This window comes from Rutilus rutilus (assembly GCF_951802725.1).
Source record: "Rutilus rutilus genome assembly, chromosome: 11".
Taxonomy (NCBI): Eukaryota; Metazoa; Chordata; class Actinopteri; order Cypriniformes; family Leuciscidae; genus Rutilus; species Rutilus rutilus.
In genome coordinates, this window is record NC_140216.1 from 5,281,407 (window position 1) to 5,302,552 (window position 21,146).

Here is a 21,146-nt window from a genome sequence, read left to right on the forward strand (position 1 = left end):
TAACAAATTTGCATAATGCCAGTCTATGGTCTTCATTGGCTGCCCGTGAACGACGTCTACTTTGACCCTCAAACACTGTAGCTGAGACTGGAAGAGTTTGGTTCGTGTTGTCGACATGCTGAGAAGATGAGTGTATCAAGTGCTGAGGAAGATTCCGGAGATGAAATTTAGATACGGTACTGGCTGTTTCATTTCTGACAGTGCTAAGTGATAGACCAATCACAAAAGACTTGGCCATCGGACCAATCAGAGGCTCTCAGAAAGGAGGGGTTTAGAGACAATACTTGATCAAAACATTTCAGACCTTTAAGAAATTGGGTCATGTGAATGAAAATTAAAGTGTTTTTGACCTTGGATGCATGTAAACCTGTAGGACACCTCTAAAATGAAATGAAGAAACTTTAAAGTAGCATAATAGGGGCATTTTAAAGTAACCAGGAAATCCAAATGGGCAATTCTTTTTTTCTCTTCTTTTTTTTTTTTTTTTTTACAGAATGTTACAGTGTTTATTATAAATAATTATCCATATCATTATTTTCTTAAGTTAATGTGTCATAATCATGACGTGTCTCTCAGCGGAGAGTGGGGCTTCAATCAATTCCCAACAGACGAAATCAATTCCCACCTAACATTTTTTTTCTCATTCGAGAAGCCGTTTCACTCAGATATACGTCATTTACTCATACGGGATTTACTATTGCAACTTCTGTTTCATGCTGACTTTAAACAAACAGTTGACATACCATTTTGAGAGATAGAACTCGTATAGCTTGACAGGACAGCGGAGAGGATTGTCTGAATTCTGCCGTATCTTTAGCACTCTCTGCCGTTCATCTTCCTTCTTCCTTTTCTTTACAGGGACACCATCTAAATTGGATAAAATGTATAAGTAGTAACAATTAACAACAACAACAAACAAACAAACACTATTAAACGTATGACTGACCACTGACCCAAACTTGTGTCCTCTTTCGGGGGGTAGAAACGCAGGTAGGATACTTTGCTGTTAGCTGGACCCCGAGAGTAGCGTTTGACATTGGCGAAAGAGAGGCGACGGTGCTGCTCCACTGTCTTGTAGTTGAAGAACTTGGTGAAGAAATAAAGCAGCGTGTTGAGCAGCACGCCGGGTGAAAACGCTCCCAGCTGCTTACAGTCCCACAGATACTCCTCCTCCACACGAGAATGAACGTAACCTGCACAAACACGCACAGGCGTTTGTAGCACAACGGAGAAACAAGCCAGTCTCGTGTCAGTTTCTTAAAATACTCACCAGTGGGTAAAATAGTTGGTTTCCATCCTTTGAGTAAGTTGGACATTTCAAGGCAGAATTTGGTGTAGAAGAGATCCGAGAAGATGTTCTCCATCCGATTGTTCTCAAACAGGAACTGTAAAACATAATCGACGAGAGCCAATTTAACTAAATACAACATGACTGAATGTGTTGAGTTTGTGTGATTTCTTCTCGTTTCACCTGCTGGATGCCCAAGCAGAGGTAAAAGACGCTGTCAGGGCTGTACTTCTCTCCGTTGGGTCGACGAACTTCAGAGATGAACTTGCAGAGGCCGTAGCTCAGTTCAGCCGTGCAACACTTCAACAGGTCCTCCTTTATTGTCATAGAATGTGCTATGGAGGATGAAGAGGACATGTTTAATGCGTAAATGGCACAAAGTCTGTCCCCCAAGTAAATTTATTTAATAATTAATTTCAGTCAAGGTGATGTGGTCCAGTATTGCTTCTGAATTGTAGAAATTTGTTTGCTTTATACCCAACATTTCATCCCCAAACTGAGACCTACAGGCATATTTGGGAGTCTCCATGTTGGGTTGGGCGTTCCTCCAACGCACCCAGTCCTTCCAGGCATTGACGCCGTACTCCTGTTGCAGTTTGGAGAGGCTGTTTGGAAGCGCTGATGCACATTTACGACCCTACGTGTCAACAAAACACATAATAATCAGACTTTCAGCTTTCCATAAGGCTAATGGTTAGGGGCTGCACGATAATGGTTAAACTGATAATCATGATTATTTTGCACTAAAGTGATTAAGACTTTTTTCTTTTTACATTTCATCAGAATTATGGCACTTCCGCCTAAGCACAAAACTCATACGAAGGGTTTATTTTCCTAATATCAATTCCAATAATTGTTAACGGTTTTCTATTAAAACAACAACAAAAAACATTATAGCACAGAGGTTGCTTAAGTGCATTTATTTAAAAACCACATATCAAAATAATAGTCGAGATTCATAATTGGATTTATTTGTTTGTCATTGAGAAGGTCGTGAGGGAACACAGAACGGCTGTCCATTTTTATTTCAAACACGGTCAAGGTCTCACACAGAAACACAGAATACGCAGACTTCATTTCAATAGCAGTCTTTTTGCCATTTAATATTCTGACAGAAGCCCATATTGTGGTTTGATTAATTGTACAGCCCTACTATTGATTTATTCACCCAACATTCTGCATCATAGAGTAAATTCCACTATATTCCATTCGCATTTTCCGCATAGCGAAAATCATAGAGTCCTATATGTTAGAGTTTTGATGGAGGGGAGGAATAATGCTGCTTTAGTTGTTCTTACCTTTTTCTTCTGAGGGAAGCCGTCGTTTCCTCTCTTGTGAGATCTTCGTTTGCCAGAATCAGTGTCTTTTTGTGTTTGCTCTCTGAGAAGTTCAATGCTTTCTGAAATGTGAAAGGATAAAATATGAATGGAAGAAAATAAACAACTCCTTTAGACCTTTGAACTCTCTTTCTCGGCAATTGACGAGATTTTCCATAATTTATGCCAAATGCTTCCCCACCATGGACCCTTTCACAGACCGTGATGACGCGTTTCCACAGTTCTCAACATCTGTAACATTTGTATATACTAGGGGTGTCGAAATTAATCGTTTCTACGTCGCGTACGTGCTTTGTCGTGGTAGCATACAATGGCAGAGGGAGGTGAGATGCGAGTACATCTGGGCACATTTCGGCTTTGATAAACAACCTGGTAAGCACGACCTGCAGAAGACACGAGCTGTGCGCGCTCATGTCACGCACAAATAGAATATGCAGGAGGTAATACCACAAACTTGCTAAACCACGTTAGCCGTTTTCACCTCGAGCTGTTAACGCCTGGCAGAGTCTGACTGCTTTAGAGTAAGCGGATGAGCTCCAACGTCACCCGAATCCGCAGCCAAAAACAAATCATCCACCCGCCCCAATAACTTTCTCTGATTTAAGTATCCGCACTCGATGACTATGACGACTTCCACTTCTGAGAACCCCGGAAATTTGAAAAGGGTCCATTGCCAAGTTATTCCAGCAAGATGTGTTTTCACTGTTATGCGGTAGGGGACATTGTTGCTGGTGCAGGCTGGCAACTTAAAAAAATAACTCTGGCAGGGAAAGAGTTAATCCCAGTAGAAGCTCTTACCGACTGGGAAATCAGCCTCCAGGTCCATCTGTGGCTCTTCTGCTGAGGTAGAGACGGGGGTCAGTGTGGCAGATCTGGACGGAGGAGGTCTTTCAGGCTCTGGGGGTTGATCCCATGTCTGAGCTGAAGACACAGAATCCTCCTCCCAATTCAGATTGTTGGAAAGGGCTTCAAAATCGAGGTCCTCCATAATGTTACCAGTCTGATCTGTGTAACAAAACAAGAAGCTTCAATGTGACCAAAACAAATGTACATTTGCAGATTTAGTACAGAGCCTAAACACCATAACCTTCAAATTTTCCATTACATACCACTAGATGTGATGCATTTCTCCCTCTCTGTATCCTCAGCCACCATCTCCGCCATCATGAGGAGTTCAGCCTCCAGAGGGTCATCAGGGATCTTCTCTTTGATTTCCTGAATGGTCTTCACAATGTGCTCAGCGCTGTCCAGAGTCGTGGGGAAAAACAAGGGCACTGGAACCTGCAAAGAGAAATAGAGGCACATTTACATCATCAGACTACAAAACTAGGGGCTGCCCCTGACTAAAGTTTTTAAAGTTGAGAAGTTCATTGAAGACATTAGTCGACTAGTCTCACGTTTATAATATTAATTTAACTACTTAAATATAAACTGGGGGGTGGCATCAGAAAATGATTTGAGTTTCAGTGCTGAGTAAGAATATTATATGCAGCATTGTTCTACATTACAGTGAAATACTAAACCATAATGAGGCATTCAAATATAAATTAAGCACTTAAGCGCATACATAAAGCTAGCATAACAGGTCGCAGTGCATCGGCAAAAGTAATTATTATAAATGAGAAAAAACAGACTGAGCATTTTAATAATTGATTAAAACATCAGTCAGTGTCATCTGCAAAGGTAAAGTTGATGATGCTGACTCATCTCCGCAGTATAGTGGATGTGCATATAGAGAAATGCATATTAAGTCAAATGTCATGCAGTAAGGGCGCTACTAATTTAGCTTCCACGCTCCGCGCAATCATTGATATGTTTGCCTAAGTAGTTATCTAGGTTAACAATTACATTAGTGTGGCAGCCATGTAAAGTTGCTAACGCTACTACTACTTGTGTATCAAATAAGCCATGTTTTGAGGTCGATGAATGTTTGACCTCAATCACGGACTGAATCTTGCCAATTCCTGTGGAGTTTTTTTTTTTCTGTTACTAACTGATTAAATAAAATTTGGTTGATTAAGCCTCTTCTCGTCGACAAGCATTTAGTCGGCTACTAGATGGCAGCCCTAAAAACTACATTGAGCCAGGGCGGCAAATGTTTACAGATATACTTTTAACATGCTTAAATGAATATATGCATTTTAAACATCTGTCACATGCTGTTCCTAAAGAAAATAATCTTGGCTTGAAAAGTGAGGACGAGGAAGGGTAGAGAGTAGATGTACCGGAAGTGGAAGCCCTACAGACTTTGGAATGTATTGGGTGTAGAGATGCATGGGAACTGGCACATAGACTGGCACCGGCACAGGCAGGATTATCACTTTAGGCTTTTCATCTGCAGGACAAAAGAGACGTCGACATATGCAACGGGTGTTGCAACATATTTTTTTGTTAGATAAAAAGGAAAAACAAATGTGGAAGATTTGTCAAGAATAAGGTTGCTAAAAAAAAGAGAGTAGTCACTATCACGCAGCTGGCTAATACCTATTTGTGTCTCAGCATCAGTGGTGTGGGGTTTACAGGATGTGGCTTTGTTTTTGCTGATGGATTTATATGTCAAGTCCTTGTTGTTCCGGATTTGGGATGATGAAACAGGAGCTTTCACAGCATGTTTCTGTGAGCAGAGCAAAGAACAAAAGATCTGTTCACAGCAAAGCTAAAAAATTAGCTGAAATAAAAATAACAATTGGAACAGTCTGAATTCAGATTCTGCTCTCAACAAATACGAGTTATAGAAAATCTCATGTTTAAGACTGGGGGTGTAAAGACAGATTTTTCCAGACAAACTCACATGTTCTGTAACTTTCACAGTAACAGCAGCTGGAACAGAGCCTGAGGAGACAAAGGGTTAAATGTGAGTGATTTGAGCAACAAACAATGAATCTCAGTCTTTAACCTTATGCATTATGTATAAGTGTTCAGTTCAGTTTAAATGGTTAATGTTCCAGTGGGTAAATCACCTTTCGGATCGGTGTTTCTGAGAACACCTGGCTGTTTGTTAGACGCATTTGAGAGTGAAACAACACTGGCAATGACTGGTGTGCCCTCTTTAATGCTTTGAGGGCCTGCAGAGGTTACTGGAGTCGCACCTGTGGAGAGAGTGACATCACAGGACTCCAGGGTAAAGAAAGTGAAACATTTTAGGATATGCCACACTGACCCCCCAGCCAATTACAGAATCTACAGCATGAACCAAAAATGGAACAAATAAAAGCAGTGAGAGATAAGCAGACCAACCATAATATCTAAGTAATGTAAGTTAATGTAAGAGAGAACATACTCTGTGTGGCTTGAGATTGCCTTGTAGCTTTGATGACGGCTCCAGTGACGCCCTGCAGACTGCAAAAGAACATCAGGCACCGCAGGCTGCAGAAATGCTTTATCTCACCCAGCCACTTCACGGTCTCTGTGGTTTTCTTGGCCTGCCTGCACATGGAGCACTTTATTTCCTGTCAAAATTGTGCAGCAGGAACACTTAATGTTACTTTTTTTTTAGAAGCCACATTGTTTGCATAATGTCCAAAAGTCCCATGTTGCAGCAACTTAGTATGGCACAATGTGATATGGGACAACTCTTCATGGCCTTTTTTTCTAACTATCTGCATAACTAAACAAGTACCCAAGTAACTACATAACTAAACTATATAACTAATTTAACTTAAAATAACTAATTCACTTAAATAACTAACAACTAAGTCAATAAGTAAATTACTAAGCAAATAAACACAAATAACTACAAACTAAACTAAGCTCCCGTTTACACCTGGTATTAAGATGCGTTTTGGTTGATCGGATCGGATCACAAGTGGACGACGCTAAATACAGGTGTAAACGGGGTCTAACATGTTTTGAGCTTGTCCACTTTCAAAGGTAGTAGCTCATGTGGTCGAATGCGTTCGAACATCCACAAAAGGCTGACCTACTGACCTAATTGGTAAACATTGTGGGAAGCGCGCTGGACAGACTGGATTAAAACATTGTCAGCTGAGGATCTAAGATTGGTTTGAAGATGAAAAGCGTACCAAGCACAATGTTCTCATACCATTGTCTGGCGGCTGTCAAAACACAAATGAAAGCTGATGCTATCTTTATGTTTTTCCGTCGTCTCCTGGCATGTTCATATGTAAATTGCACGAGCGTATTTAGTCAAAAAAAAAAAAAGCCCATACATTTACCCGTCCATAGACCCTCCCCTCGAAGAAAGCAGGACAGAAGTGGTTGAAAGTGGGACAGACTAAAATACCAAGTAAAACGGGTATGTGTCTCCCTCGTCTACTCGTGATCCGATCGATCAAAACACATCTTTACACCAGGAGTAAACAGGGCCTAAATAACTACATTATAAGATAGATGCACAACTAAGTAAATAACTAATACAAATAACTAACGAAACAATATTACCTGACGGATTAATGAACTATATTTTGACACGCAATCTTTCCCACAGAACGCCTCTTGCTTGCCATCGAAGACCTCGGTCACCACAGTCTTTGAGGCGCTGTCACAGTAGAAGCAGTTGCAACAGTGTTTCTTCCCCCACCGCTTGAACAGGTTATTCTCAAAGAGTGACTTGCATCCTGTACAGAAATAAATAAATAAATACACAAACACAAGGTCACATATACAAACTGACAACCCACATGTGTGATTATTTAAAAAAAACACATTTCCAAACAATAAAATAATAAGATCTCAATAATGCTTTAGCTTACTCTCACTGCAGAAAGAACGGTCAACCTTGTTTATCCTCCTCACAATTTTCAGAGTTTTATTGAGCTTGCAGTTTTCACAGCGAGCCACCACGCTGTTGATCCTTCTGAACTCCTCAATGCAAGCATTATCGCAGAAAGCGTACATTTTCCTCTGGAAGACCAGATCAAAAAAAGAAAAAAAGAGGTTAAAGTCGACAACCAATACAGTTTGGTTGGTTCTTTCAAATTTTGTCTAACTACTTTTAAATTACCTAAATTAAAGTAGCTGTATAGTTTTTCTTGAAAATACTGTAGTTTGGTTAATAATAATAATAATAAAAATAATAAAAATATTAATAAAAACAGGAACAAAAATAAAACCATTTTCAAGGGGTAATGAGATGAACTTTTTTTAAAGGGGTCATATAATGCCATTTTTGTACACGCTAATATGATTCTTTAGGGTCTAAATTAAAAGTTTGTAATATACTTTAAAAATTCTCATTAGTATTGTAAGAAAACACTCATTTTACCTGGTCAAAAACAGCTCTGTTTTCAGCACGCCGTTTAAGTGCATGTGTCTTTAAATGATAATGAGCTTTGCTCACCCCGCCCCTCTGTTCTGTTCAGAGCCATATAGAGAGATATATATGGCTCTGACCGTTTGTAACACAATAACCATAACGCGTTGTTCATTATAAACGTGGGATTATGAATTATATTGAGAACGTCGTACATAGAGAACATGCCGTAATGTACCCTGAGTGTAAACAGCCGCATTCATCGTGAAGCGTGCAGCAAGCGATTTGCAAAGATTAATATAAATATTAATATAAAGGTTAATAAAACGTTACACTCACTTCTTCTTCTGGAGGTGCAGCAGAAACACGAATAGTTGGTACCGATCCTTTTTTCAGGAGCAGCTTCTTAGCAAAACCAGCTTTATACTGATCGTTTGTAAAGCAGTCTGGTGTGTGAAATGATTCGCGCAAACATGAAAGCATTGACGTTGATCGTGGGGAATATTCCTTCCGAAAACAAACACAGCCACTGCGTCTTCGTCTAAATCCGGTTCGGATTTAGGAACATCAAAATGACTGCTGTGCTCCTTATTGCACCCAAGAACAGAACACCACAATCGATTAGACGCCATTCTGCTCATAGACAGTGCTCCAGCGTATCAACAATGACCGCGCCGGGCCACGTGGAATATGATTGACAGCTCGCTCACGAGCGAGGGCGGGTCTGTGTTGAAACGCTGCTATCAATCAACAATCGTGGGAGGGGCGTCGATTTTGTGACATCACAAAATCGAACGGCTTGATTTGAGATGGGGGAAAACATAAGATTAAAAAAAAAAAACACTGGATGGATTTTTTGAATTTTATGATGGTTGTGTACAGGCACTGCCAACACACATTTCAGTACAATCAACTTGTAAAAGTGCATGTACCATTATATGACCCCTTTAACTATTTTATTATGTTCCCTGAGGTTTACTTTATAATAAAAAATATGCAGAAAAACTTACTTTCTACCTTCATTTTGACCCTGAACTGATCCATTTTAAGCGGCGACTCCTTTAATGCTTGTCAGTAAACAACAACCACTAATGTCATTGCACAGGAAACAGTATCAACGGCCATTAAGTGTTTTGAAAACATTATCCATATAAAACCGTCATTTACAGGCAAAGCATAGTGAAATCATTTACTTGCAGTTTGTGATGCAGCTACTGTCAGGTCCAAAAGAGTTGGCTGCTTCATCTTTCCACAAAAGTTTCTTTGCAAACACTATTACACAGTGCCTCATTTAGAAAAACAAAAGCTCTGAACTCGTGATCCGGGACGCGTGCGTCAAAAACTGAACGCAGATCTGTATACTGTATCCAGTGATTATAATGGGTTCTATTTGCTTTTGACGCTCACATCCAGTGTGAGATGTCAGACAGTAGGCGGGGCCTACGGTGCTATGATGTATATTCATCGAGGTCTTGCTCTGGAGGCGGTGATATACAAAAGTATTGGTCACAGATCCCACAATATCAAACAAGTGATTTTTGGAGCTTGATTAAATAAATGCTTTGTTTATAATGAAGAGGACACTAAGCTATGATGTTTTAATGGTACAAAGAGCTCTTTTATGCCAAAAGATCAAGGCACATTTTATTTCTCATGTCATGACCCCTTTAAAACCAAGTTTTATTATTGACCTAATAAAACAAGTGGGTCCGGTAGCAGTGAACAGGAGTACCTTGAACTCCAGCAGCTCCGGTCTGTGGAAGAATAAGTTCAGACACTGATAGCAGGGGATCTTGGCGACTGTCTGCACCGGACCACCGGGAGCGCTAGTCTTCGCTGATGAGCTGGACTCGGATGAAGCAGGTTTGGGAGCAGCAGGTTTTGGGGTAGATGTGGTGTTGGTTGTAGATGTTGCCATGTTCACCTGTTTGCTAGGTTTTGTCTTACTGAAGGATTCCTGAACCAAACAAAACAAAAGATCAACACAAACTAATATCATTCAAATGGCTCAACACTGACATTTCTTCATAGTTTTATTGGAATCGTACGTGTCAGATATAAATGGTACTATACCTTATATGCTAGAACACAGGAAAAAGAGCAGAAGTTCTGAACGGATCCATCAAACATGGCTATGTGGTACTGAGGCACTAGTTTCAGCTTGCAGTTGTTGCATTCCACTGGAATACCTTGTTTGCATCCAGACAATAAAGACATTTTTCAAACATCACACAAAAAACAACAGTTGTATATGTCAAATTGAATAAATGCATTAATGGCATTAAAATGTAATTTATACAAATGCTTTTTTTTAATCTATATAAAATGTATATAGAAACATGCATTAGCTGTATATAAATGTATATAACAAATGCATTAACTTTAAAAGCAATAGTGTTGACTAAAGTAATTAAACCAGTGGATTTTATGATGCCTGGGTGACCATCTATACTGTCATGTATTTATCATTATTTAATGGATTATGGGTCATTTACTCACCCTCAAGTCATTCCAAAACTGTATGACCTTCTCTTTTTCTGTGGAACACAAAAGATATTTTGATATAAAAAATGTGCAAGGTTTGTTTGTTTATAGCTCTACACAATAAAAAAAAAGTCAATGGGGTCCAATCTTTTGTCAAAATATCTTCTGTTGTGTTCCACAAAAAAAGAAAGAAAATTAAACAGGTTTGAAACGATATGAGGGAGAGCAAATGATGAATTTTCTTTAAGTTCTAGTTCTTATGGAGTTGATAAATATAATTAAATACACTCCCATACACTATATTGCACTTCACATTTTATACACAACCTTTCAAAATTTGGGGGTCAGAAAGAGTTTTTTTTTTTTTTGAGAGAAATTATTTTACTCTGCAAAGATGCACTACATGGATCAAGAGACAGTAAAGACATTTATTTTACAAGATTTCTATTTCAAATATATGCCGTTCTTTTTAAATTTCTATTAATCAAAGAATCCTTCAAATGAATTATCACATTTTGCATTGTTTTCAGCATTCATAATAATTACAAATATTTCTTGAGTAGCAAATCAGCATATTAGAATGATTTCTGGAGGCTCAGTAATGATGCTGAAATATCAGCTTTGCATCACAGGAATAAATTGCATTTTAAAATATATAAAAATAGAAAACAGATACATGAAATTGTAATAACATATCAAAATATGACTTTTTCCTGTATTTCTGATTAAATAAATGCAGCTTTGGTTAGCATAAGAGACTTCTTTCAAAACTATTTTAAAAATCTTACCAGCCTCAAACTTTGAATGGTATTGGCTAATATCTTAAAGGAATTATGGGTATTCATGCTCTGACTCTAAAAATGGTATCTGTGCATTCCAACAATTAAGCACACAGAGTTGTGGTAAATATATGTTCATGGTACCTGACGAACTGGTCTGGCCTTTACTCGCTGTGACACAGGAAGCGGAGCAGAAAAGCTCCCTGACGCCCTCCGAGTTGGGACTGTCCACCGCATCTGCAGCCGGGCGCAGGGTGTGACACATTTTGCAGGTGACAAGTTTCAGACTTCTCTATAAGTGAAGATCAGTTTATTCAATTTATTTATTTGCACTTATAATTTCCTGTTAAAGTGCCCCTATTATGCAATTTGAAAGGTTTCTTATCTTGTTTTGGAGGTCTCCTGCAATAGGTTTACATGCATCAAAGGTCAAAAAAAGCTTTCAATTTCTCATAAGCTGTGTCTGAAATCGCTCCCTATCCACTATATAGTGCACTATTTAGGGTGTCGGCCATTTTGTAGTGGTGTCCGAATTCTGAGAGAACGACATCATTCCCTACATTCGTTCACTACTTTTACCCACAATCCTCTCTGAATTTGAGTGTACATCCGATGTACACTTGCTGAGACACTATTTCCCACAATCCAACACGATAAGGCGATAGAGCGCGAATGAAAAATAAACAAATATGTCACCATGGCAACGGCGCACGCGAGATAGAAAACGATCATTTATAAGACCAGACGCCTGGTTATTTATTTATATATATACCGTTATATCTATATTTGAATGAACGAATGTGTTGTGTAGTGTTTTGTTCTCTTTTATTTTCACATATAAATGTAAAAAGTTAATAAATACGATAAGCAAGTGTTTTTATTATCTTTTTTTATCAAATAACGCAATAAACGTGAAAAATACATTCATACAATTGTTACATACAATTCATACAGCCAAGAAAGGCAATATTAAAGATGGGTAGGTAATGTTTATGACGAAATTGTCCGAGCTCTCTGGCGCGTGATAATTATGTCAGCGTCCGAATTCGCGCACTCATTTTCGTTCACTCTTCGCTGATGTAGTGCACTCAACTGCCATTCACTATGTAGGGGTTAGTGAATGAGTGAACGAGTGAGCGGTTTCAGACACAGCTATAGTATACTTTGAACGCCACGTCATTTCTCTCCTCTGATTGGTCAGACCAGTTTGTTGGTGTGCTGCTTACAGTGCGTGTTGGAAACAAAACGCCCATTACTGTATCTGAATTTCAGCTCCAGAGGCTTCTTCAGCAGTGATACATACAACAGGGTAGCCCCAGGATCCTCCAACTTAAATTCAAGGCTTTTTAAGACCTTTTTAATACCATTTCAAATGAAATTCAATGCCAACTTCGTACCAATTCTGACAGAAGTATGAGGGTAAAATGTCAAATCTGTATACATTTTAAACCCTAAAAAATAATTATGTACAAGTAGACTATTTGAATTAAATAAAACATTTTATTTAAATTATCAGTCATATTTAATACATACGCGGCAGCGTTGTAGCGTGCACGTGTGTAGGCCAATGTTAATTTTGGCAGCCATTTTTGATTTAGTCTTACTCTTCATCTTCAGACGAAAATGCTTATTGGTCTTAGTCACATTTGAGTCATTCTGCCTTTCATAGTTTTAGTTGACGAAATGTGTTTGCATTTTTTGTCAACTTTTAGTCATTACTTTTAGTCAAACTGCAGTTACTTTAATTTTGGTAACTATTTTATATGTAGTCTTTAGACAGAAAATGTCATAATTATTCTCTCTAGGCCAATTCGATTAAGCTTATGAGAAATTAAAATTAAGCTAACAGGCTGTATTGACATTGCACTCTTTAGCAGTAGCACTTGTGCAATTCTACATATCCTTTTTCCTTAGTTCTCCAATTTTTTAGAGTGCCGTACCCCCTCTCTTCCACGACTGCAGTCACATCTTTCCATTAAGGGACAATATTTGCCCCATTTAATCGATTTTTCCATTTCATTTTTCATCTTTATAATACTTTTAAAAATAAATAATGCTTTAAATAAAACAATGTTCAATAAATATTCAATGTTAAAAAACGTTTAATATTAATAAAATATGATATTAAAATCGCCAGTAGGTGGCGGTAACTCATTGTCTTTGTCAAAGCCACAGATTTTGTTGCAAAATAGAGCAATAAGCCTGTTTAAAATTTTGTACATCACTTAATGTTACCCTTTTTCTTTTCTTTTTTTTTTACTGTTGTATAAAATCAATGTCACATTTGAAATCGTGTGGATAGTTGGGAAACATTGCATTCTTGCTCGCATAATGATCAACATTAAAAACACTGCTGTATATCAGCCTGCATTTTGATCGCAGATTTAGTCGCACAAACAGCGCAAGCGGCTCGTGACAGATCTTCTCAAATGAAGATCGCTGAACTCCAGCTTGTCTGTTTTTCAGATCATCCGCGCTTCTTCAACAATGTAGAGAGAGTGCGCGTGGATGGTTGTGGCCAGATACTACTGAAAAGACCGGGTAGAAAACATGCTCTTTTAACAGAAAAGCTCTGATTAGTAACCATCGTAACGGGTGCGCGTTCTTCTATGACGTGAAGCGCGAGGTGCACTCAACGTTACGCGACTAATTTTTAATTAGTCTACATTAGTAACAGCTAATTTTGTTACGGTATGAATTTAATCATAGAAAAGGCAAAAAAAATTAAGACCTTTGTAACGAAATTCAAGACTTTGTATACCAAATTCAAGGCTTTTAAGGCCTTAATTTGAGATTATCAAATTTAAGACTTTTTCAATGCTTTTAAGACCCCGCGGGTACCCTGTACAATAACGATGGCTTCGGATTTTCAATATTAATTTCAGCTAGAGTCTTCAACCTTCTGAAGTGCAGCAATGTGGATTCACAGCACTGAAAACAGCATCTTCTCGACAAGTTGACAACACAAACCAAACTCTTCCAAGTCTCAACTACAACTACAGTGTTTGAGCGTCAAAGTAGACGCTGTTTGTGGGCAGCCGATGAAGACCATAAGCTAGCATTATGCAAATTTGTTAGTAAGTGAGATTGGAATTGCTGACGACCTGTTTCGGTATTTCAAAATTGATTCAGATTCAAGGAGACAATAACTTTATTTGTCATGCCCTTTGACCTTTAAAACTCTGCAGACCTTTTACAAATCACAAACAGCTATATTACACACTGCATGAGGTAATATTTGAAAAAACATAATAGGGGCACTAGGACTGAAAGCTTAATGAGTCCTATTACTATTCCCTTGCAGTTACCTGTTTAAAGGCTAGGAGGCAGTTTTGTTTGCAGAACTTCATAACTCTGTCCTCCATCCACAGAGACGGACACTGACTGTCTGTGCCATAGCAGTATCCACCACAGTTCACACAGCTGTTCATGTTCAGCTTATTGGAGGAGCGGAACTGGTTGAAGCAGCTGTCGCTGCACAGCTTATGGATGGAGCCCATGAAGTTCACTTCATGACTATGAGTCTGAGAAATGACACAATTTCAGATCTTTAAAAACTCAGCCACAAAAATTATATTAATTAGACAATCAGAGCAACAAAATATGTTAAGCACATATTAAGCACAAAAGAATATCATAGCCCTGCATCCTGAAAAAAAAAAAAAAAATTATACTGATTTGTAAAAAGGGCCTAAAAATGACCCTATTTTGATGATGCCAAGTTCAAAAATATCAATAAATCTTTCCATCACATAGTTTTGTATTTTTTCTTCACAAAATACGATTTTTCAAATAATATATTCTAAATGTATCAGCTTTAATGCACATATCAAAACAACAAAAGCAGTGAAATGTGAAAGGAAGAATTCCAGATGTAGGCTACTATTTAACATACAATCTGCAGTGGGGAATTTTTTTAAATAGTAAACGACAATAAGCTACTTTTCTTATGAAACAAGTCTCACCTTTAAAATTCTGTCCATTTTAAATCAATAATATTGTTTTGACACTCTTTAATGTGTGACAGATCGCTGTAGTTCCTCAGTTTAAGCGGACTGAACTGATCATCTCTTTCTCTTTACTATTAAGTCATAGCACGTATAAATAAACATGAATGAACATCAGAAGGTATGTTGAAAGATCTCATGTTATTGCTCAATCAGTGGAAAGACGGCTAGTATCACGTAACGTTACATTTTCCTCAGAAAAGCCATTCAATGACCATAACTTGTTAGGCTTGGTGCAGAAGTCAGTGTCGGCTGTGCACCGATTACATTACTTGTGGGGGACCGTGGCACTGCCCCCATTGTTATTTTGGGTTTTATTTCTCGAAAAAAGCATTTAGTTCAGTTGGACAACAGACGCTAAAATTATAAACTGAAAGCGTCTGCTCTGCTCCATACAGCACGAGCTGCAGAGTTGCAACAGGAATCAGATTTCACTTATCCCGAGAGTATGGAGAGATGACTGACAGGACGATGTCAGAAGATCTGGTGTGCAACAGATCCTCAGCGTCATCTGCAAATATCTTATCTTGTAAAATGTGTGGATAGTACCGCCGCTCCCTATACACAGAGTACGTGTGATCGTGAATTCGACAGCAAAGGTGAAAAGCGAACGCGCATTCAAAAGCGATATTAACGCAGATACAGATAGCGATACAATAATCGAGCATGAATCGATATCAAATCAAATTAAATTGTAGTAGTCTACTCACCATTCCTGTCTTCTGACACACACTGCACTTGAAGTTTAAAGCACTGAGGCATTTCTGACTGCAAAACTCCTTCAAAGTCCCTAACATGTCCACCGGGCCAATTACGGTGTTCTGCTGGTCACAAATCTCTCTGAAGGTAAAGAAGGTACATCATCAAGTCAATTCATTCCAGCAATATACAAATATACAGTTGAATGAAATGTCGTAAGCGTACTTAAGGCAGCTGTGACATGTTTTCGTCTTGCTGCTGCAGACACATTCAGGTGAGCAGAAGAGTTTAGAAGAGTCACTGCGCTGGAATGCTGTTTGTCCCTTCAGCAGGACCTTATTACAGGCTGTGCACAGCAAACCAATTTGAGTGAAAGATTGAATAGGTTTGACTGAGATTGATGGTGCCTTTGCTGGGACGCCTTCTGGATCTCCTGTGACATGAAGAGGATCATGAAAGAACTGACTTGAGACCCAAAAAGGTGCTTTTTATCCTGTTTGAAGGATGGTTACAATGAAATTATGACAGAAAGTCACATGGGTTTGGAACAAATATACAAAAAATAATATATACACACATATATATAGCTTACAACTACTGTAATGCTTATACCGATGGATGCAGTGGAAGTATTTACTCCAACAGAGAACGCAGCTCGGATCTTGACATCATCGGGTGTTTGGTCAAAATCCTGAGAGCAGAAACACATTGGGATAATACAGTCACTCATTTACAAAAATCTGTGTACTCAACAATAATAGAAAATAGGTGGCTAACATCAGAGCATTATTACAAAAAGCCAAAATTCATATAGCTCACATACTTTTTAGACTATATTTAGTCACATATGTATTGGCTGGAAATGCCATATGGTGTCATATCTTCTATATCACTTATAAACTACCACTCAAATGTTTGGGGTCAGTAAGATTTATTTATTTTTGAAAGAAGTCTCACCAAAACTGCATTTATTTGATAAATATACAGTAAAAATCATTAAATTATGATATATTGCAATCTAGTATAAAATGTTTTATAATGTTATTGTCTATTTCAGTAAATTTTATATTTATTTCTGTGATGTCAAAGCTGAATTTCTCATCATTACTCCAGTGTCACATGATCCTTCAGAAAGCATTCTGATATGCTGGTTTGGCGCTCAAAAACATTTCTTATAATTATCAATGTATTATCAAAACAGTTGTGCTGCTTAATGTTTTTTTTGTTTTTCCAGGATTTTTTGATGAATAGAAAATTCAAAAGAACTGCATTTATTTAAATAAACCCTGTGTAACTATGTCTTTTGATCAATTTAAGGCATCCTTGTTCAATAAAAGTATTCATTTCTTAAAAAAAAATAAATAATATTGAGCCCAAACTTTTTTGAACGGTAGTTCATGTTGCTTGACAAATTAATTTTATGACAAACAAACGTATAACTTTTCTCTACTGAAGTATACTGAAATTTAAACTTCTGATAAGTCTCAAGTAAAGCACCTCATCATCCTTAATGTTTCTCCCTGGGGTCTGTGGTGCTTTCTTCCACTCTTCATCCATTGGTTCATCCTTGATCTCCTTGACCTTCAAAGGTAGAATGACAGAGGTTGCTTTAATTTTTTGTCAACAGCATGTGTTTGATGGATAAACTAACTTCTCTTCCCTCAGCAGTAAACATTAAACAGTGATGCTGTGCTGACCGTTAGAGCAGACGATTCCTTATTCCTGGTCTTTACGTCTTTGGCTTTCTTTGTCTCTATTAAACAGGATAAGTATACAAAATGTATACATAAGTTAAAAAGCATACAAATCATGTTAAAATACAACAAAAATAAACAGTATAACACTCATTATTAACTTACTATTATTGTTTAATGTAAAGTTTTAAAGGAACAGGATTCTGAACCAACTAAAATGCAATCATTGGTTCAATTACCTGAATCTGCTGGGTCAACGACTTCCATCTTCTCATTGTAATCCTCATTCTGGTCCACTGCCATTTCACTCATGCAGTCCTCAACTTTAGTGATCACAAGCTCTTCTGTAGACTGTGCTGTGTCCTCTGCGTTGATCTCTCTGTCTGATTCAATGGCTTCATTCTTATGCTCACGGTGTCCCGTAAAGCCCAGCTGTGAAACTGTAGACTGTGAGGGGCCAGACTTCGCTCCTAAAAGTGGGAAATTATTACATTAATCGTTAACACTTTATAGTTTTGGTCATATCGCCCACCCCTAACACACAGGAACCAAAATAAGATCCTTCTTGCCTTCTGTAGCAGCAGCAGAATCCATGCTGTCGTTTTCATCAAGACTTTCTTTCATTTGGAGTCCTATCTCTGCAGGGTCACTCTGACACAAAACAGTCAGTGGAGCAATATTACAATTAAGAAGTAAAACCTGCTCACTAACACTTGAGACAAAATATGTGAGGACTTACCACTTGGTAGTACCATGTGGGGGGGAGAGCATAGTAGGTCTCAAACACAGATGGAGATGTAGACTGATTTTTAACAGTTAAAATAAGTTTTGACTGACGTTGGCCACGTCGTACAGGGCAGGTTCTGTGGTTCTTTTGCCTTCCTGAAGTTGACTGAAAATCATCTGCGATATTCACCTTCTCATCTTCCTCTGCGATATTCACCTTCTCATCTTCCTCTGTATCTTCACAGTCATCTGCCGACAGGGCGTCTGGATCACTCACAATCTCCTAAAACGGCAGAAAACAGACTGTGTTACATGAATAGTTCAACCATATATGAAAATGCTGTCATTGTTTACACATCCTCATGGAGTTTCAAACCTGCATATTTTTATGATCACCTCTGAACACAACAGGAAACGATTATTTTCTGTACAATGGCAGTGTATGTTGACCATAGAGTCTCAACCTCTAAATGGAGAAAGTACAAAAGTAGTCCATATGACTTGTGCAGCGTTTTCCAAATCTTCTGAAGCCATACTATAACATTGTGTGAGAGAGAGGAAATTTAAGAATACATTGGCTTGATTTTTTATTTTATTGAAGACAGAACAAGTTAACATAGGATTGCATAAAATTCGTTATTCATTTTCTTTATGCTATTTAAAGGAAAACTCAGACTTTTTGGGACTTTAGCTTATCCAGAGTTAGATAAGTCCATACATACCTTTTTCATTTCTGTGCGTTCTGTAAGTGTTATTTGACGCACCCACCGCTAGCCTAGCTTAGCACAAAGACTGGATGTAAATGCATAGATATATACACTAGATTTCGCCTGGGCTACGGCAGTTCATTGGAACGAATGCGTCAATAGAGCCGCCATCTTGGAACAGGGGAGCCCCTCCTCTTTAATGCATCAGCGTCAATGTAGGCAAAGGTCTAACGGAAATAAAATCACCATAAATCGTCATGAATGCGATTTTCTAGTTTTTATGGTTCGTTCCAACAGTCAGACATGTATTTATCATTGAGTCCAGAGGAAATTTAAGGTTTTGATATTAAGATAATTACTTTTTCAAAATATAATGCATAGTGCTAGTTGGCCTAAGTTTATTAGTCACATGAGTAAACTTAGAATAAACTATTGCTATATAATACATATATAAATGAGCAAAACTTGGCCACTAAATATTTAATATTCAATTATTTTAAAGGGACACTCCACCCATTTGCATTAAGAGGTCCATTGTTAAAAAACCAGTCATACTATTGAATGGTCGTGCAACATTCTCTCATTTTCCCCTGAGACGAGAGAAATCCACTATTTACCTTTTTCACTTCCTCCTACAATGACGCAAAAATCGTCATTTGACGTCATTGTAGGAGGAAGTGTAAAAAGGGTGGATTTCTGTAAAGACTACAAGCACAAGTTCCCACCCTTTCAAACCCGCCCATAGGGGGTTGTACCTAATGCGCTAACAGACCTATCCCAGATCAGTGCCAGTGCGTGGAGAAACTTTTCGAAAATATGGAGGAAAATACTGAATTTTCAGACGGATGCATTGGGGAGGATTTTGATTTGGACAAAGTTATGTTAGAAACGGATGTTCGTGGCTACCTTTATGAGCCACAGTATAGCGACGAGCAGCTGGGGAGGCGGCTGAAGCTGCTGCCACCACAGCCGATCTGCCTGCCGCGGACGATGACCCGCAATGGCTCGAGCTGGGGCAGATTGGTGGTGCATGTGTTCTCACTGTGTGCCAATGGACACAGAACAAGAGTCTGTCTGCTGCCGAGAATTCCAGCGGTGCCAATTTCTAATTGACGAAGTTATTGAATCGGAGGATGACATTTATTGACAAGTGTAACGTTAGTTAGTGAGGCAGACACATTAAAACAACAAGCGAGCAAAACATACAAGATATTTAGTTCGTAAACAGAAAAATCATAGGAGATGTGTTTCTTTACAGCCAGGGGCGTCATGCAAGCCAAAATTCTGGGGGGGGGGGGGGGGGGGGGGGGGGCACAATCTGAGACGTAGCAATTGTTTTCTGACAGGTGATATGGATCATGTTAGGAGGGGTCAGGGGGTTTCTCCCCCTGAAAATTTTTAAATTCTAGCTGCTAAACATACCATTTCAATGCAGTTTGGGAGGGACAGAAATACCTTAACGGAGCTAGCAGCAACCCTCCTCTATCTGAGGACTGAGTTAAAGTATCTATTTTGTAAGTTTATGTAAAAGACAGGTTGATGAAAGAACTGTAAGCTCAAATTCAAAAGCTTTTGAAGTCTACTTCATTAAAGCATGTTTACACACACACACACACACACACACACTTACTGTACACTTAGGCCTACTACACATGATTTTAAAAACAGTACCATTGCAGTTTTTATGTTATGATTTTAAATTGCTATGCGACCTAAGAACGATCTTACATTAAAGGTACATAAAGGTGCTGAGGTCTGACTTTGTGGTGCTCCTTCATTAAGTTATTTTAATATTAATATGTGATGAAGGACTTTGAAAGAAGTTTGACAGATAATAATAACGGAAGTTATGAGCACATTCGTGCACTCTAAGCCTACATCACGGTCATAGCGATCTGTATAACAACTATGCTGTAGCTTTCGAACGGGTAGCCTATCTTTTTTCACTGCATTTATGAATTAGCTGCCTGATCCGTGAAGAACCGTGAATAACAGTCTATGGGAGAAACATCAAGTCGATGCCTTGATAACGTTAGGTTGGATTTTGCAGTTAGCCTACAACAAATCGTTTCTATGAAACTGAAAACAATTGAACCAGCTGGAGACTTTGACAAGACAAAACAGAACAGATGTTTCAAAACCGATCAGATAACGTTACTATGGCTTTGTATGGCAGTAACGTTAACCAACTAGTTTACGGTTAGACTAGGCTA

The 21,146-nt window shown here is 38.4% G+C and overlaps 1 protein-coding gene across 11 annotated transcripts in view; it reads right to left on the reverse strand.

The window, feature by feature from the left end:
* Nucleotides 1–21,146, reverse strand: part of LOC311299878 (zinc finger MYM-type protein 4-like) — a gene marked incomplete at its 5' end in the record, with an annotated part of 37,198 nt that overhangs the window by 750 nt on the left and 15,302 nt on the right. For 9 of the 11 annotated variants that reach the window (XM_084423787.1, XM_084423784.1, XM_084423786.1 and 6 more), the window contains 27 exons: nt 744–867; nt 954–1,193; nt 1,271–1,385; nt 1,472–1,623; nt 1,796–1,925; nt 2,587–2,687; nt 3,424–3,630; nt 3,735–3,906; nt 4,851–4,960; nt 5,110–5,239; nt 5,417–5,457; nt 5,586–5,714; nt 5,906–6,074; nt 7,027–7,202; nt 7,338–7,488; nt 9,570–9,794; nt 9,911–10,026; nt 11,245–11,392; nt 14,409–14,624; nt 15,818–15,947; nt 16,032–16,239; nt 16,419–16,497; nt 17,304–17,387; nt 17,504–17,559; nt 17,740–17,970; nt 18,070–18,151; nt 18,240–18,509. In XM_084423787.1, the coding sequence (XP_084279913.1) occupies nt 744–867; nt 954–1,193; nt 1,271–1,385; nt 1,472–1,623; nt 1,796–1,925; nt 2,587–2,687; nt 3,424–3,630; nt 3,735–3,906; nt 4,851–4,960; nt 5,110–5,239; nt 5,417–5,457; nt 5,586–5,714; nt 5,906–6,074; nt 7,027–7,202; nt 7,338–7,488; nt 9,570–9,794; nt 9,911–10,026; nt 11,245–11,392; nt 14,409–14,624; nt 15,818–15,947; nt 16,032–16,239; nt 16,419–16,497; nt 17,304–17,387; nt 17,504–17,559; nt 17,740–17,970; nt 18,070–18,151; nt 18,240–18,509 (3,992 nt within the window). Of the gene's footprint in view, nt 1–743; nt 868–953; nt 1,194–1,270; nt 1,386–1,471; nt 1,624–1,795; nt 1,926–2,586; nt 2,688–3,423; nt 3,631–3,734; nt 3,907–4,850; nt 4,961–5,109; nt 5,240–5,416; nt 5,458–5,585; nt 5,715–5,905; nt 6,075–7,026; nt 7,203–7,337; nt 7,489–9,569; nt 9,795–9,910; nt 10,027–11,244; nt 11,393–14,408; nt 14,625–15,817; nt 15,948–16,031; nt 16,240–16,418; nt 16,498–17,303; nt 17,388–17,503; nt 17,560–17,739; nt 17,971–18,069; nt 18,152–18,239; nt 18,510–18,602; nt 18,695–21,146 lie in introns of those variants that run through there. The other 2 variants (XM_084423789.1, XM_084423790.1) reach the window with 2 other exon arrangements.